Source organism: Vombatus ursinus, unplaced genomic scaffold (assembly GCF_900497805.2).
Source record: "Vombatus ursinus unplaced genomic scaffold, bare-nosed wombat genome assembly UNPS02014814.1, whole genome shotgun sequence".
Taxonomy (NCBI): domain Eukaryota; kingdom Metazoa; phylum Chordata; class Mammalia; order Diprotodontia; family Vombatidae; genus Vombatus; species Vombatus ursinus.
Window position 1 is genome coordinate 13711333 of NW_020954592.1, and position 17656 is coordinate 13728988.

The 17656-nt window shown below is 38.9% G+C and overlaps 1 protein-coding gene across 4 annotated transcripts in view; it reads left to right on the plus strand.

Moving 5' to 3' along the window:
- Positions 1 to 17656, plus strand: part of RAI2 (retinoic acid induced 2) — a 99256-nt gene that overhangs the window by 42821 nt on the left and 38779 nt on the right. Inside the window, exons 1-3 of one of the 4 annotated variants that reach the window (XM_027835297.1) lie at positions 6318 to 6472; positions 7606 to 7750; positions 9899 to 10027. The exons of 1 other annotated variant lie outside the window; for it this stretch is intronic. Coding sequence is in view for 1 of the 3 variants with exons in the window: in XM_027835295.1 (XP_027691096.1) it covers positions 6393 to 6395 (3 nt within the window). In the remaining 2 variants the exon portion in view is untranslated. Of the gene's footprint in view, positions 1 to 6315; positions 6473 to 7605; positions 7751 to 9898; positions 10028 to 17656 lie in introns of those variants that run through there. 2 more of the 4 variants (XM_027835295.1, XM_027835299.1) reach the window with 2 other exon arrangements.

The following is a 17656-nucleotide window of genomic DNA, read 5'->3' on the forward strand; positions in this document are numbered from 1 at the left end:
ATATATAGGGAGGGGGGAGGGACAGTGAAGGATATGGAGATAGGAAGAGTCCATCATAGAGAACAGCATAAGGTCACTCAGAGACAGAAAATCTGAGGGCACTGTGAAGAGTTCGGTTTGGCTAGAATAGGCATTCAGTGGAGCAGAATAATATTAGAGAAGATTGGAAGGTGGAATGGTACCAGCTTATGAATCTTAAAGGTTAGGTAATAGGGAGCCATTGGAGGGTCTTGAGCACAGAAAGCCCATGGTTGGGTCTAAACCTAAGGGAAATTAGTCTGCCACTATATTGCAGGAATTAAGTTAATCTCAGTTCTTGAGATGCTTGAAGGGGGAACAGGTAAAGGTAAGAAGACATGTTAAGGAGTTAGAGTTTATTCTGCTTAGCTCCAGAGTGCAGAATTAAGAACAGTGAGTGGGAAATGAGCCAGATTTCAGCTGATCTAAAGGGGAAACTCCCTAATAATTTACAGTTATCCAAAAGTAGAATGGGGTGCCTGCCTTGGAAGGTCCTGTGTTGCCCGTTATTAGAGAAATCTTTGAGCGGAAGCTGGATAACCACTTTTCTTGTACACTGTAGTAAGGATTCTTGCTCAGATTAAAGTTGAACTGCTTGGCTTCTGAAGTCTTTAACAGCTAGGGAATTCTGTGATCCTCTGACATCTGTTCTTGTTGGAGAAGGGTACTAAGTAGTATTGCATTGACCTGGAGCTTCGTGCTCCCCCCACCCCCAGGTCTAGGGTCAAAGACCTTATTGGACCAATCCCCCAAATTTCAGCACCCGAGGAGGCTGCTAGTGAACAGCCTGACCCGAGTTCCTTCCCTGCCCTCACAACCAGGACCTCCCCTACTCATGAACATATGTGGAGAGACACTCTCCCCATTTAGCTGTATCCCTAGGCACCCCAGGACAGCCAAAGAAGCACTGCTGGGACAGATGCCTCCAGGGATGGCCATCTATGTACTCACAAAAAGTTAGGCCCTCAAAAGTTGGGGGACACCTTTTGTGATACTGTAGTCATAGCAATATCATATATTATTTAACACTTCATACTTTTATAAGGAAAGGAAAGAAAGGAAACAAACATTTATTAAGCATCTGCTACATGCTAGACCCTATGCTAAATGCTTTACAAGTATCATTCCATTAGATCTTCACAATAATCCTGGGATGTAGGTGCTGTTATTACCATCTCCATTTTACAGTTGAGGAAACTGAAGTAGACAAAGGGATTAAGAGACATGCCTAGGGCTCACACAGCTAGTATGTGTCTGAGGCTGGATTTGAACTAAGGTCTTCCTGACTGCAGGTCCATACTTCCTCTAGGACCTCATTGCATTTTTTTTCCCTCTGCTATGTGGAATTCCTGTCGCCAATTGCTTTAGCTGTCACTATGATGAGAGAGAGAGAGAAAGAGAGAAAAGGAAGGAAGGAAGGAAGCAAGGAAGGAAGGAAGGAGAAGAGAAAGATAAGGTTGGGTCACCTAAGTAATCTCATGAGCTTACATCTTGAAGACCATAATTATTTCACCAGATTTCTCCCCAATTTTCCAAGCCACCCCCTCCCACCTTGGTTTCATTCTGTGGAGTTAGAGAATCTGGATGTATATCCCCACTTGACTATATTCTCTACTTGTTGATCTTGAGTAAATCACTTCTACTTGCTGGGCCTTGGTGTCTTCATAGGTAAAATGAGGGTCTTGGAGACTAGGTAATCTCTCAGAGTTCTTCCAGGTCAAAATCTTAAGATCCTGCGACCATAGGGAACTTTAGTCACCTTTCTTTCTGCCATCCCTCAGTGTCAGTGCCAGTGACATTAGATGAAAAATGAATCATCTAAGTCACCATAAGGGATTTGTTGTTGTTGTTTTGAAGGAATTGTGTAGCAAAACTTTCACTAAGGAAAATTCAAGCAGGTGGTCCCTCCTGCTCTATCAAAAAAAAAAAACCTGCTTTTTTCACATGGGAGTTTGCAATAAGCATAGTGTCCCTTTACTGAGAAAAATAGTTGTCTTGATGGTTGTTGTTGGCATTTGGGTGGGGATAGTGGTAGCAGTTAAAGAATCCCATTTTGTCCTTGGCACCTCACTGCACAGGCAGATTTGTAAGTGTGCAAACTGTGAAATGACATCCCATTAACCTTTCTGGATTTCCTGTTTGCCTGGACCGATCTAGGACAACATACCACGCACATCTTCTAATCGTTTTGCTGTTTCACTGATTGCAGAAACTGCCTAGTAAAAAAGTAGGTCAGAGAGGTTCATGACTTCACTTTGCCATTAATAGATGTCTGAATGGCACAGTCAGTGCCTCTGAATGTGACATTTGTACAGAAGAACAAAGGGGATTACCCACTAATGATCTGAAGCAAGAGTTCTTAGTTTCTCCAACATACTGTTGGGAAGATTCTGCCAAATAAAGACTCTGGCAAATGCAAAGTACTGAAAATGCGGATTTAAAAGCAAACAAAGGCTGGACATCCTCACTTTTAGTCTGGCGGTTGTCTTTCTTGTCGCTGCTCCTGAGGTGGTTATTCACCACTTCCCTTTCTCTTTCATGCAAAAGAAAAAATAATTCACCCTTTCTCACCATCTGGAACAGCCTTACAGTCTTGTTGCAACCCAGCTCCTAGTCATCTCCTCATATGCCTGCCTTAGAAATACCTCATTCCTTCCTTCTTGTCTCTACCTCCCCCTTCTCCTGCCTACTCTTCTTAGTGTTGGCTTCTGTAGTCAAATTATTTACAGTAACTCTAGAGAGCGTTTTAAGATGCTTCTTACTTAGTAGGCCGTGTGGAAAGTATTATAATGAAATGAATGCAATCTAATTCAGTAGACATTTATTAGGAGTTTACTGGGGCACTGTTCTAACTTCTGGAGGAGATGTAAAGGTGAAGAAAATAGGGTCCTTCCCCAAAGTGCCCAAGGAAGAGAAAAAGCAAAGTACTTCAGCTGGAAAAGTTGGATAACTGCAGACTTCAGACTTCCGAGAGAAGATTGGGACCAGCTAGACATTGAAGGCTGGGTGAGATTTTAACAGCCAGAGATGGTACATTCTAAGCAGATCCATAACTAGGTTGGGATGACTGGAGCTTTGTTCCACGTCATTGAAATTTAGAGTGTACAAGCAACACTTACATTACTTTAGCAATATAGAAACAACTGAATTTGGCACGTGGTAGTTAGAAAGGATAATTAGTCCCACTATAAGATCATAGGAGCATAGTTCTAGAGATGGAAGAGATTTCATATATCAACTCTCTCACTTTTACAAGTGAATAAACCAAGACTTGTCAAGGTTTAAGTGAATCACCCAAGATCAGACAACTAGTAACCGTAGCAACTTGAGGAGGGTCCAACCTGCCCTATTCTTCCCGTCTCCCTCATTGTGGTGACCTCCTTACCATCAGCTCATAGTTTTCTGGGATTCTCCCTCCACCATCAACTGAAAGTTCATGCAAGTTGATTAGAGGGTAGATTTTGTGAAGCTTGTCCTGGATGCCAAAATCGTTGGTTACAGTTCTGATTCTAGGTACAAGAAAACACTTACAGTTACCATAGGAAGGAAGAAAGGAGATAGACTTGTGTCAAAAAGGTCTAGATAGGGGGCAGCTAGGTGGCACAGTGGATAGAGCTCCAGCCTTGGAGTCAGGAGGACCTGAGTTCAAATCCCATTTCAGACACATAACACTTATTAGCTGTGTGACACTGGGCAAGTCACTTAACCCCAATTGCCTCACCAAAAAGGAAAAAAAAGTCTAGATAGTGTGGCATTCAGTAAAACAATTTCATTCTCCCTTTTTAGGTGATACTATCAAAGCAGTATCCATCTACAATAATTTTCTTAAAACCACAAAAAAACCCTCCTTTTTTCTTGTTCCTACCAATGAAAGGCAAATCATCAGTCTAACATAGGATGTTGTGTGTTTTCATACTGAATTTGAAAAATAACTTCAGCAAATTCCTTTGAAGTTCTGCACAAGCCCAAAGCTTCCTCACCATTGGCTCCACAACTGCTTAGAGGTGGAGAAAAGATAAATCATCCTAAAATTGTGCCATAAAAATTCTCTAAAATAACAGCCAGGTAATAAATTAACATATACATGACCTTTGAAATGATCATTACCAGGAAACAGAATTCAGCAAACATCTGGGCTGCTGCCTATCATTGACTGATGTGATGCAAGATGCAGCCACTAGAAAGACATTTTGAAATGAGTCCTAAATTCAGAAACCTGTCTTTTTTTTAATTATTTTTAAATCAACGCCTTTGTTTGACAAAGCCTAATTTCACTGGAATTGACAGGGCTGCATTTCACATGAGTCCATTTAACAAATGAGATTGAACAACCGTCTCGTGTAATTTCATCTAATTCAATTTGACAGCCAAACCAGGTAGGTATAATAATGCTTTATACATGACAAAGAGCTACCCTTCTCTGGAGGAGGTACAAATGCTTTCCATGTGCAGTCTGGCAGGGCTCAGGATGGGCACCAGGAATGCACAGCTTCCTTTTCCTATGACTTTAATCCAGTATCTCTGAATATACCTTGGACATATGGAGCCATGAGAGGCACCATAGAAAAACATAAAAGTGTGCACACCTATTTCACTGTGAATCGTGACATAATAAAGAAACTACCTCAGAAGCTGGAGCAATATACCCCAAACCCAGGGCATTCCACACAATGGCTTTTAGCATAACTGGCATCACTAGAGTATCTTCCCTAAGAACTCAAAGTCATCATCACATGCATTACACAAGTGTTCTCATGCTACCTTTAATGAATAATAGAACTTGACTGCTGTTTCTTTGCTTGTCCTCCTTTAACTGGATATCAATCAATTAGTCAACCAGAATTTATTAAGTATCTATTATGTTCTAGGTACTGTGCTAAGTGGGCAGCTAAATGACACAGAGGATAGAGTGCCAGGCCTAGAGTCAGAAAGACTCATATTCCTGAGTTCAAATCTGGCCTCAGACACTTCCTAACTGTGTGATCCTGGATAAGTCATTTAACCCTATTTGCCTCAGTTTCCTCATCTGTAAAATGAGCTGGAGAGGAAATGGCAAACCATTCTAGTATCTTTGCAAAACTACAACAACAATAACAACAAAAAACCCAAATGGAGTCATGAGGAGTCAGACATGACTGAAAAACAACTGAATAACAACAACTGTGCTAAGTGTTACGGATGCAGAGATAAAAATGAAACTATCCCTGCCCATTTGAAGAATTCAGATCTTCCTAACTCTAGGCCCACCGCATTACAATGTGCCATTTGGTGGCCTTACTGGACTGTATGACTTCTAACGTCCTTGCGACATCCATGATCCTCTTCCATCTTGAAATCTATGATATTTTTACGCCTATGAATGACAGTTCAATAAATAGGAAATGATTCTCAATAACTGAAGGTTTTCGTCTGAAACCTGTCCTGTTTCTGTACAATGGCATCAATAACAAACTAAAAAGTGTTGAATAAATACCTGTTATGCACTATGCAAGGCACTAGGAATACAAAGAAAAAGAAAAAAAGGAAAAAAATTGTCCATAGGTTATGTTGGTAAACATTTAACAACTGGGGGGGGTGGATCTTGCCCACCACAAACTTTTAAATTTAATCTGCATTATCAACATTTGCTCCATCACTTTCTTAAGTCTACACAATCCACAAAACAGAAAATCAAGCCCTGATCTGTAGTTTTGCTGTTTTCTGCAATGTGACTACTCACACTGAAAATTTAACAACAGACTCTGCCCTCAAGGACCTTCAGTGCTGAACTCTGGAGCTGCAGTCAATTTTCATTTACCCAGAGTGGTTAGGGGATGGGCTGCTCTTGTTAGCTGAATATGCTTAACTGAAAATTACCGTATACATAAATTAACCATTTTATTTCTTTTATTTCTCTTTTATGATCTAAAAGCCACATGTAGATCTTAAAATGCCTCAGAGTCATCATTATGAAAATCGCTTCTCACTCAGCACTGTGAAAGAAATTCTGGTAGCTGCAACTTTCTGGTTTTTGGGCTATGGATAAATAGGAGCCTATTCAAAAGAAATTTAAATATTTAATTTATATATAATATTTATATGTATAAATATATATTTACATATGCATATGTATGTGTGTATATATATATATATTTTTTTTATTTCCCCCTAAAATAAATTCAGTACCTTATGAGTCATCTGTCTACCATTTAACTTGCAGGTCAGGGGCAGCTAGGTGGCGCAGTGGATAGAGCTCCGGCCTTGGAGTCAGGAAGACCTGAGTTCAAATCTAGCCTCTGACACTTACTAGCTGTGCGACCCTGGGCAAGGTACTCAACCCCGATTGCCTCAGCAAAAAAAAAACAAAAAACCCATAACTTGCAGGTCAGATCTCTATGGTGAGTACATCAACAATCCTACTCCTTTATAACCAGCCAGATCCTGGAATTGCACTAACACCTGTCTTTACCACCAGGTAAGACCAAGAGCTTCTCATCTGCCCTGTTGCAACACACAGCACTTCCTCCCCTCTCCCCCTCCCCACCCCCAGTCCTTTGTACCACTTACTCAAGTACTATTAATCAAATGAACATTGAGGTACCTTCTGTCAAGGTCATGACAATCATTTCCCCATGACTCTCCTCAGAATCCCTTTGACTCCATGATTGTACAACCTTCCTAAGCCAGAGTTCTCTTCCCTGGCCAACCCGTCTGAATCAGCTCCATCCATTTCCCACTCTACTCTACCCTTCCATTGCATTTTCTGGACTCCTGATTGTGTTGTTAACAAACTGCTCTTCAGAGAACTATGCCCCTGCTCCAGAAATGACTTTCCTTATGTATTGTTTTTAGCCTTCATGTTGTTTTCCCCAGTATAAGTTCTGAAAGAGCAGGGACTGTTCGTTTTTGTCTTTGTATCTCCAAGACTGAGCACGGTGCCTAGCACATAGTAGGCACTTAATAAATGCTTGTTAAATTGAATCATGTCCCTAAAGTGAAGGAGTGTTCAATTAGTTACAGGCATATAGGCAGCAAAACTAGATAATTAAGATACTCTGCTCTCCCCCTCCCCAATTCAATTTAAGGCCTATATTATGTGATTTGGCCATCTCCATTACTCAAATTAACCAGAAAATTGTCAGCTCTGTCCTTTGCATGATGTTGCATAGATAACCTCATAAGAGAATTGATTTAAAGCAGTGGTGTCAAATTCAAATAGAAACAGGGCCACTAAATGGTACATAAAGATCCCAGCAGACATAGTTATTTAGTTTTAAAATGTAATATTACCTATGTTTAATATATTTTGTTTTATTAAATATTTCCCAATTACCTTTTAATCCAGCCACAATTAAGAATGTTGTGGAGCCACATGCTGCCAGTAGACCTTATATTTGACACCTCTGATTTAGAACTGGACAGGACCTATAGTAATCCAAACCCTTTCACTTTGCAGATGAAGAAACTAGAACCAAAAAGACTTAACCAAGTAGCACAGGTAGTTTTTGAACTCAGGTCCTCTGAATCAAAATTCGCTGTTCTTTTCATAGCATGATGTACTACCTTGAACCTTAGTTAAAATTTCCCCATCCTCTCTCCAAATCATAGGAAGTCAGATTTGGAGATACATTCAGGATCTCTAGACATTACAAGGGGCAGTGGCACAGGATAGTATGCCAGGCGTGGAGTCAAGAAGGCTCATCTACCTGAGTTCAAATCTGGCCTCAGACACTTCCTAGCTGTGTGACCATGGGTAAGTCACTTAACCCTGTTTGCCTCAGTTTCTTCATTTGTAAACTGAGCTGGAGAAGTAAATGGCAAACCACTCCAGTGTCTCGGTTAAGAAAACCCCAAAAAATGGGGTCATGAAGAGTCATTCATGACTGAAACAACTCAACAACAACAACAACAAAATGTGACCTTGGACAAGGCACTTAACAGGCCTTGATTTGTAAAGCCGCAAAATGAAGGAATCGGGACAATATGATCTCTAAGATCTCTTCCAGATTCAAATCCTATGACCATATAGGGATTTGGAAATAGAATTACTTTGGCTCACTAGTCCTTTCAAATTTAAAGCAGTATTATAGCAGACGTTCTACCTATCTTCCCACTATTCTTCTAACAATATTCTTACTATATTTAGCACTGTGCTAAATGCTGAAAATTTACCAAAAAAAAAAAAAACAAAAAAATAGGCAAAATACTGACCTTGTCCACAAAGAGCTCATATTGTAATGGGAGAGACAAGTTCCTATCTAATTATAAATGTTGTGGATCTTCTATAAATCCTAAATGGCTAACTGATGAACTTTAGTTTGATTGTAGAGTTCTTGGTTTTAAACTGTCCGCTGCTGAGGCTCCCCTGCTGAAGACCCTTTTCTAAGCAGCTAGGTGATATAATGAATAGAGCAATGAACTTGTAGCCTGGAAGACCTGAATTCAAATCCTCTGTCACATATTATTAGCTCTCTGACCCTGAAAAAGTCATTTAATATTGCCTTTCCTCAATTTTCTCATTTCTAAAATGGGGATAATAACACCAGCCTTGAAGGGCTATGGTGAGGATGATATGCAAAGTACTTCTCAAACTTTAAAGGCAAAATATAAATGCTAGCTATTACTATTGTTATTACTTTCTAAAGGGTTTGATTCAATTATGCAGTATAATTCAGTTCAATTCAGCAAACATTAGGATATAAAAGTGACTGTAATAGATGTTGGGAATGTTATTGTTCATCTTTCATTTTGAAGAGGACCAATGACATCATGAGGTGATGTCTTGACTTGCCAATGAATTGGATTCAAGTGAGGCAGATTGCACGAAGTCATCAGCCTCACTCTCTTCCAGAGTTATTGAAGTCCAGTGGCAAGACAAAAGTCAGTAGGACTGTTGATGGCCTGGAATGCAGTGGATGACGTTGGTGTCTTTGATGTTTGACCAATCTCTAAACCCTCCACAGCACCTTCTTCAGCCTTCATGGCCATTGGAATAAAATGTTTTCATCCAGCGCTGGGGGAAGTCTTCACATGCCTAGGGTAGACATCCCACTAATTCACTGACAGTTTAAGGCCATTCGATTACCCTCCACCTGGTTTAGCCCATCTCCCAAGACAGTTTTTCCAGGGTGTGGCCACTGCACATACTACAGCTTCTTAGAGCCACAGATGAGAGTTGGATAAAAAGTGAAAACCAAAGGTGGATGGGCAGCCCTAAAAAGGGATGTTGGAGATACAAAAATGAAAAATGAAATAGTACTATCCTCCAGAAGTTTGCAATCTAATAAGGAGAAAGGTATGCATACAAGCAATTTTAATACAAGTTAGAATGTGATGTTGTTCTTTTAACCTACTGCATTACAGGCCAGACAATCAGAAGAGGGAGGATTATAAGGTGCCTAGGGGCAAATAATATCTGAAGTATTTTGGATGTACTTGACCTTTATAGAGAGAGCCATAGAATTAAGATGTTAATCCCAGAAATTCAGCATACTGGGTAACAACAGAAAAGAATATGCATCTAAATGACTAAAACTTATATAAAAAAAAAAACTAATTCCTTGCCTTAGGGTCCCAGTTCATCATCATGGTAGAGGTTTTGTAAATTTATTTTTTTACTTAGAAATAAATGAAAAAAAAAAAAAGAAAAATGCTAGCTGTCATAAAATCAAAGAAAGCTATTTTGAAGCAGCCCAATGATGTAAATTAGATACAAAAAGTTCAATGAATATTGTGCCTTCTCCCCAGGCATGTTGACCTTCAGACAGGACTCAAAGAGGCAGGGAAAGAAGATTCAATTGAGTAGAAGGCATCTCTCCCCTTCCCCAACCTCCTAATACAGTACATGCACCTATGCTGCCTTTGTGATTAAACACACTGAAGGAAGCTTCTTTTGGTTTAGTAAATACAAATGATGGGGGAAAGAGCCCAAAACCTTGGAGCAGATCTGAGATGGAAAGACCCAGTACTAACCCCAGAGGAATGAAGGCTGAGGAAGGCATTGTGGTATAAAGGAAAAAGCAGTCCCAAAGTAAGTTATTTGGAATTTCAGAGGCTCTTGTTTCCAATATAAATAAAAATAAATGTCTTTTTGTTCAATATAATAGACAGTGTGTTTGCAAAATACGTTACTGCTGCCCACATTCATAGGATCACAGCTTTAGGCCTGAAAGGACCTTTAAGGTCATCTAGTCCAATCCCCTCATTTTACATAAAAGTTGATCTTTCACAGACCTAATCAGAGAAAGGGGACCAGATAATATGGTGTTAAACTAATTGTAATATTGCAACAGGTGATCCTTTCACTAGGAAGGGTTAAGTCTCATGAGTAAATCCAAATAGAGGCCACTGGCAGATGAAAAAGAATGATAAACCAGCCCTCCTGGTGACCTTTAAAAGGTGAGTTAATGAGGCTACAAGAGCATTTCCAAGAGGAACCCAGCTAATGATGAGAAACATGGACGTGGAGAATAGGAAGCCTTATGAAGCTGAGAGAGTTAAAGCTCATTTGTGAGGAAACTGAGGCCAAGAAGTGAAGTGGCCTGCCCAAGACTACAAGTGGCAGGTGGAAAAATATTTTTTTTTCCAGACTGGTGCTCTCCTTTCCTATCTAGGACTTATTTTGCCAGTCAATTAATATGCTTTTCAGACTCTATTTGACGAGAAAGATTAATTTCAGCTTTGCCTCAGGGCCCTTGGGACCCCTATCTAGGTCTCAGTTTTCTCATCTTTAAAAGAGAAAGTTGAACTAAATAATGTCTAAGGTCCCTTTCACAGATTCCACAGTCCTATTTCAAGCCTAGCAACATTTATTTATTCAGCAAACAGTTCCTCCGATCCTTTGCCCATAGACAGAGTAGGAATAGAGGAACTTTCTGCCACAAATTTCAAGTTGTTTCCTTCCTATTTAGAAACATCCTGGATGAAAGTGTTGGATTGTATTTTTACTGCCCTGTCTAGATGACCATTAAAGCAAAGAGACTCCCAAGCCAACTCATTTTTTTTCTTCTGGGGGAAGCAACCCAATATATCTCCCTGCCATTGATGTTGATTGATAAAGTCCATTATCTTCATGTCCCTGGATAGGGCACGGGTCTCTCTAATATACCTGCTGACAATTCAGAGTGATGATCATGCTCTTTGGATAGTCCCCAGATTTGCTTTTGTAAAGAACTGATGGCAAAGAATAGTTTGTGGGAGAATGTCTATCTTGGGTTCTTTCTTCCCCCCTCACTCTGGTAGCAACTACATTTGTCTCTCATTCAGCAGGGCATAGCCTGATTTATGGTTTCAACTTTCTGGTTTATTTCTCTTATTGTTCTGTATTGTTTAAATACTTTCATTTGCTTGTGGCCATCTTTAATAATTTCACTTTTTGAAATTCCAGCTAACAAATAAATCAAGATCAACCCTTTGGTACAGGGATGAAAGGGATGCTTGAATTTTTTTTTTTTGTGCCAATTTCAGTAACTAAAAATAATTTTTTTTCTTCTTTGCTTATTTATATCATATTTCGAATTGGAGAATTCCTCTTACCATATCACTGATGACCACAAAATCCTTGCTTGGATTTTTTTTAATAAAAATGACCAATTCTCATTAAATCATCTGGGATATATTTGTAATATAGAACACTTTCTAATTTAATTTTAATCAGAATCAGAAATTACTTTGAACTTTTAAAGTATTGTTTGAAGCTTAGGTTTTATGTAGTAAACCCTCTGCAAAGCTGAAAAAGATAAACAGGGGGCAGGTAGGTGGCGCAGTGGATTGTGCTCTGGCCTTGGAGTCAGGAGGACCTGAGTTCAAATTCAGCCTCAGACACTTGACACTTACTAGCTGTGTGACCCTGGGCAAGTCACTTAACTCCGGTTGCCTCTCCAAAAAGCAAAAGAAAAAAAAGAGAGAGAGAGAGAGAGAGAAACAGACAAGCATGATAGATGAACAGTCAGCCCTGGAGTCAGTAAGACCTGGATCCAAATCCTGACTCCAATACATACTGATGATGTGACTCTAGGCATCACTTAACCATTCTGTGACTCAGGCTATTAAATAACGATAAAAGCTTAACTTATATTTATATCTATTTTTATTGTTGTTCAGTCATGTCCAATTCTTTGTGACCCCATAGATCATACCATGCCAGGCTATTCTGTCTTCCACCATCACTCAAAGTCTGTAAGTTCACGTTTGTTATTTCTGTGACACTATCTATCCATCATAACCTCTGCCATCACCTTCTCCTTTTGCCTTCAATGTTTCCCAACATCAGGGTCTTTTTCAATGACTCCCATGTTCTCATTATGTGGCCAAAGTATTTAAGCTTCAGATTCAGCATTTAACTTTCTAGTGAATTGATTTCTTTAAGGATTGACTGATTTGATATCCTTGCTGTCCAAAGGACTCTCAAAAGTCTTCACTATTACCAACAATTCAAAAGCATCAATTCTGCAGCACTCAGCTTTCCATAGAGTCCAACTCTCACAGCCATACATTACTACTGGAAAAACCATAGCTTTGACCATACAGACCTTTGTTGGCAAGGTAATGTCTCTGCTTTTTAGTGTACTGTCCAGATTTGACACAGCTTTCCTTCCAAGGAACAAGCATCTTTCAATTTCATGGCTGCAGTTGCTGTCTACACTGATTGTTGAGCACTACTTCTATTTCTTCTTCCTCTATTTGCCAGAAAGTGATGGGACCAGTTGCCAAGATCTTAGTTTTTTTGATGTTAAGCTTCAGGCCACCTTTTACACTCTCCTCTTTCACCCTCATCAAGAGGCTTCTTAATTCCTCTTCATTTTGTGCCATCAGAGTGATATGCATATGCGTATCTGAGATTGTTGATATTTCTCTTGGCAACCTTAATTCCAGCTTTTGATTCATCCAGCCTGGCATTTCACATGATGTATTCTGCATATAACTTAAGCAAATAAGGTAACAATCTACAGCCTTGTTGTACTCTTCTCCTAGTCTTAAAGTTGTTCCATAATTGGTTCTCACTGTTGCTTCTTGACCTGCATACAGGTTCCTCAGGAGACAAGTAAGATAATCTGGTACTCCCATCTCTTTGAGGAATTGCTTATTTTGTTGTGATCCATACAGTCAAAGGCTTTGCTGTAGTCAATGAAGCAGAAGTGTTGTTTTTCTGGTACTCCCTTGCTTTCTCCATAGTCCAGTGAATGTTGGCAATTTGGTCTCTAGTTCCTCCACCTCTCTGAAAACCAGCCTACTCTTCTGATAATGCTTGGTTATATAGCTAAAGTCTTGCTTGCAGAATTGCTTTAATCATTTTAGTACTGTCCATGGGATTTTCTTGGCAAAGATATTGGAGTGGTTTGCCATATTCTTCTCTAGTGGATCACCTTTTGTCAGAACTCTCCACTACGATCTACCTATCTTGGGTAACTTTGCATGGCATAGCTTAATTTCACTGAGCTATGCAAGCCCCACCACCACAAAAAGGCAGTGATCCAGGAAGGTATCTATATCTATAAAGCTTAACATGTGCCAGGCATTATGCTTAGTATAATTTTCTCATTTGATCCTCACAACAACCCTGGGAGGTAGGTGCACTTATTATCCCCATTTTGCAGATGAGGAAACTGAGGTAAACAGAGGTTAAGTGACTGGCCAGGGTCACACAGCTATTAAGTGTCTGAAACCATATTTGAACTCTGATCTTCCTGACTCCAGGCCCAGACTCTAACACCTTGCTGCTCCATTCCATAGATGATAGAGCAGACTCCTACTGGAATGAGCAGAGGGGTTTTCTCCCTATTAGCTCCCCAGACTAATGAGATCACAAATCAGAACAAATATAGATGTGTATGTATGTATATATTATACATGTGTATATATGTGTATGCACATGCATATGCACATATACACATATGTATATATATAAATTTTAATGGGTTGAGAAGATATCTTTTTTATCCCCAAAATCTCCAACATCAAAGGTAATCTGGATGCTGTGCACCATATATTTTTATATATGTTCAGTTATTATTAAAACCAGAGGTCTTGGCTATCCCAGTTACATAAATTCTAAAGCAACTTTCAATTTATAATCACAGGGGTAAAAATAATAAACAGAGCATTACAGCAGTCACCTTTCATAATAGGAATTCAGCAATGAAATTTAGACTTTAAAAAGGGGGGATTTTTACAAGTGTGGATTCAGAGCTCTTCAATAAGCTTATTTAATTGATTGTAATGAGGCTGAACATCTTGTAGGAAAAACAAATCTTGAAAGTGAGGATTGACTATTAAATGGAAAAGTAAAGGCATGTAGGTACTAAACTTAGGGAGAGAAAAGATTTTTTCTTGGACAGATTCTAATACCATGGGTGATTTTCTTGGCCCTATGTGAATTTTTCCTGAGTGTTTCCTAGAATCAGAGGGAGTAGGATAGATCATCTAGCCCAGTGGCATCAAACCATACATACGGAACCCTGCGGGCCACATATTGACTTCGTTTTAAAATGTAATATTATCTGTGTTTTACCGTATTTTCATTTATTTTGTTAAACATTTCCCAAGTACATTTTAATCTGGTTTGGGCCTCACTCGGGAGTGTTGTGGTCTTGCCAGTGGGCAGCGTGTTTGACACTTCCTATCTAGACATTCCTCTCTCTAGAGGCTGGTGTTTCCCAACTGTTAATCCTCAGCAGATTTTTACCAGTCTGAAGTTTTTACTACCTATAATTTTTTTTTAATGTATCCCTTGACAATTTCCTGAAGTTCTGGGTTCGTGCTTGAGTACTGGCTTAGAGATATATTTGCTAGCCAATCAATGGGATTTCAGCATTGGAATAAAACAGATTTAAATTCTTACTCTATTACTTATTCTTTATGGAACTTCAGTTGAGCAAGTTATTTAACTTCTATAGGCCTCAGTTTCCTCATCTGTAAAATGAATAGCTTGGACTAAATGCCATCTGAATTCCCTTCCATTTCTCTAATGATCCTCTGTCCTCTAAATTTCCACCCCACCCCATGCTCCATTGTTATTCTGTCTAATCATTTTCTCACCATTCGGGGTCTTAGCTTGTGGCCTAACATTTAGACCATTTGTCAGCCCTTCTCTGGGGAAATTGCTCTGCTCAGCTATGGTAATCCTCAACACTAATGATGTACCTATTAGAAACTAATGAAAGCTATATCCCAAAGACATCCAAAAAAAGAGAAAAGGACTATTTGTACAAAAATATTTATAGCAACTCTTTTTGTGGTGGCTAAGAATTGGAAATCAGAGGAATGTCCATCAATTAAGGAATGGCTAAACAAGCTGTGGTATATGATTGTAATGGAATATTATTGTGCTATAAGAAATGACAAGCAGGATGATTTCAGAAAAATCTGGAAAGACTTACATGAACTGATGAAAAGTGAACAGAACCAGGAGAACATTGTACACAGTAACAGCAATATTGTTCAATGAAGAACTCTGAATGACCTAGCTATTCTTAGCAATACAATGATCCAAGACAATAAAGACTACATAAATAAATAAATAAGGACTAAAGATGAAACATACTATCCACCACCAGAGAAAGAACTGATATTATTTGAATACAGAGTGAAGCATATTATTTTTCACTTTCATTCTTTTTCTTTTGAGTCTTCTTGTACAAAATGACTAATATGGAATGTTTTACATAATTGCACATGTATAATCTATATCTGATTGCTTATCATCTCAGGGAAGGAGGAGGGGTGGGAGGGAAGGAGGGATAAAATTTGAAACTCAAAACTTTAAATAAAAATGTTAAATCTAAAAAAATTTTTTTAAATGAATGCTAAAAATAAATAGATACATAGATAGATTTCCCTGTAGGAGTATGCTTAGCTCAAAAGGGTAAATTATTCCTTGTTGTAAGGCTATATCTTTTGCCTTTCAGAATGTTGTATACCAAGATCCCTTCTCATTTATTGGTGAAGCTGCTAAGTCTTATGTGGTCTTAACCATGGCTCCTTGGTACATGAACCCTTTCTTTCTGACTATTTGGAGTATTTTCTTTGACATGGAAGCTCTTGTTTTTGGTACTTTTACTTTGGAGGGGTTTTCAGGAGGTGATTAGTGGATTATTTCTATTTCCATGTTGTCTTCCAGTTCTAATAGATTTGGGCAGTTTTCATTGATGATTCATTGAAATACAATGTCTAGATTTTTTATCAAGTTTTTCAGGGAGTCTAATTACACTTAAATTATTTTTCCTTAACTTGTTTTTCAGGTAAGCTATTTTTTATAGCAGATACCTTATTTTTTTCTTCTATATTTTTCAATCTTTCTTGTCTCAAGGAGTCATTTATTTCTGTTTTGTCCATTCTAATTTTCATGGAATCTATTATTTGTGTGATTTATCATTTGCTGTTCTAAGTTTATTATTCTCCTCCCAATTCTTTCCTCCAGAGTTTTTATTTCATTTTTTAAAGTTTCTTGCCATTTCTTCAAAGTCCTTGTGGAAAAATCCATTTTTGTTTGTTTGTTTTGTTTTGTTTTTACTTTGAATCTCTACTTTCAGTTGTTGTGGAGTTTCTTCTTCTAGAGTGGATTTTTTTTTTTGTATCATTGTATCTATAATAGTTATTCGTAGCAATTAGTGTTTTCTGCTATTTAATCATCTTTCTCTCCAGCTTTAGTTCCTGAATTAGGACTTTGCTCCAGGGCTAGGATTTGCCTGCCTCTGTCATATTTTTGTTAGAGTGGATTGACCTTATTTGTTTTCAAACTGGATTGCTTGGGTTCTTGTGTTAATCTCAACCTCCTGGAGTATGTTTATGCAAAGGGTGCTGGTAGGTTTTAGGTCCCCTGGCTCTTTGAGATTCGAAGGCTGTATCTTCAGGGCCCTTAATGATGTCTTGTGCCTGGGGTGTCCTAGTAGGAGTGCTGCTTCACTGGAATTAGTCACTTCTATTGCTTCTGCGGCAAACGGCTTTTCAGGTTCGTGCTGTGGGTTTCTGACCGCCCCAGAAATTTCTTATAGGAGCCCTGTGCTCTTAGTGGCTCTGCTTACAGACCCTTGAAGGCCATACATATTTCTCAGTGCTGGCAAGCTTTAACCTTATTTGCCTATGCTGATGCTGGCTCTTCTGGAAGTCCTCTTTTCCTTTTGCCCATGAGCTTCTGGCTATTGCTCGTGCAGTTCTAAGGTGGGCAAAGTCACTCACTTGTAGTTTCTCACTGGATTTCTTGAGCATTATTTATTCTAGTACTATTTGTAGGTCTTCATGCTAAAGGTACATGGGAGCTAGACTGCCTGCCTCCATTCAGAGAGTCATTTCTGCCCACGGTTCTCCACTACCATTCGGGCCTCATCTTTTCAGTTTTATTTTAGTATGGCAAAGCTGCACTGGTATTTGTGAAATATTAAAAGAAGCAGAAGATGGTCTCCAGCATAGTATCAAAATCCAAAGCCGGAAGAAACCTCAGAGGCCATCTATCCAATCCCCTCATTTTGTAGAGAAGGAAATTTATGCCCACAGACATTAAGTAACTTGTCCACTGTCACATAAGCAGTGACAACGAACCAGACCAGTTCATTAGACTCCAAATCCTATTCTTTAGTCATCTCAAGTACTATCTGCCATTAAATCATGTCTGCCTGCACTGAGGCAGGTCAAAAGCATAAATGGGAAAACTTAAAAAAAAAAA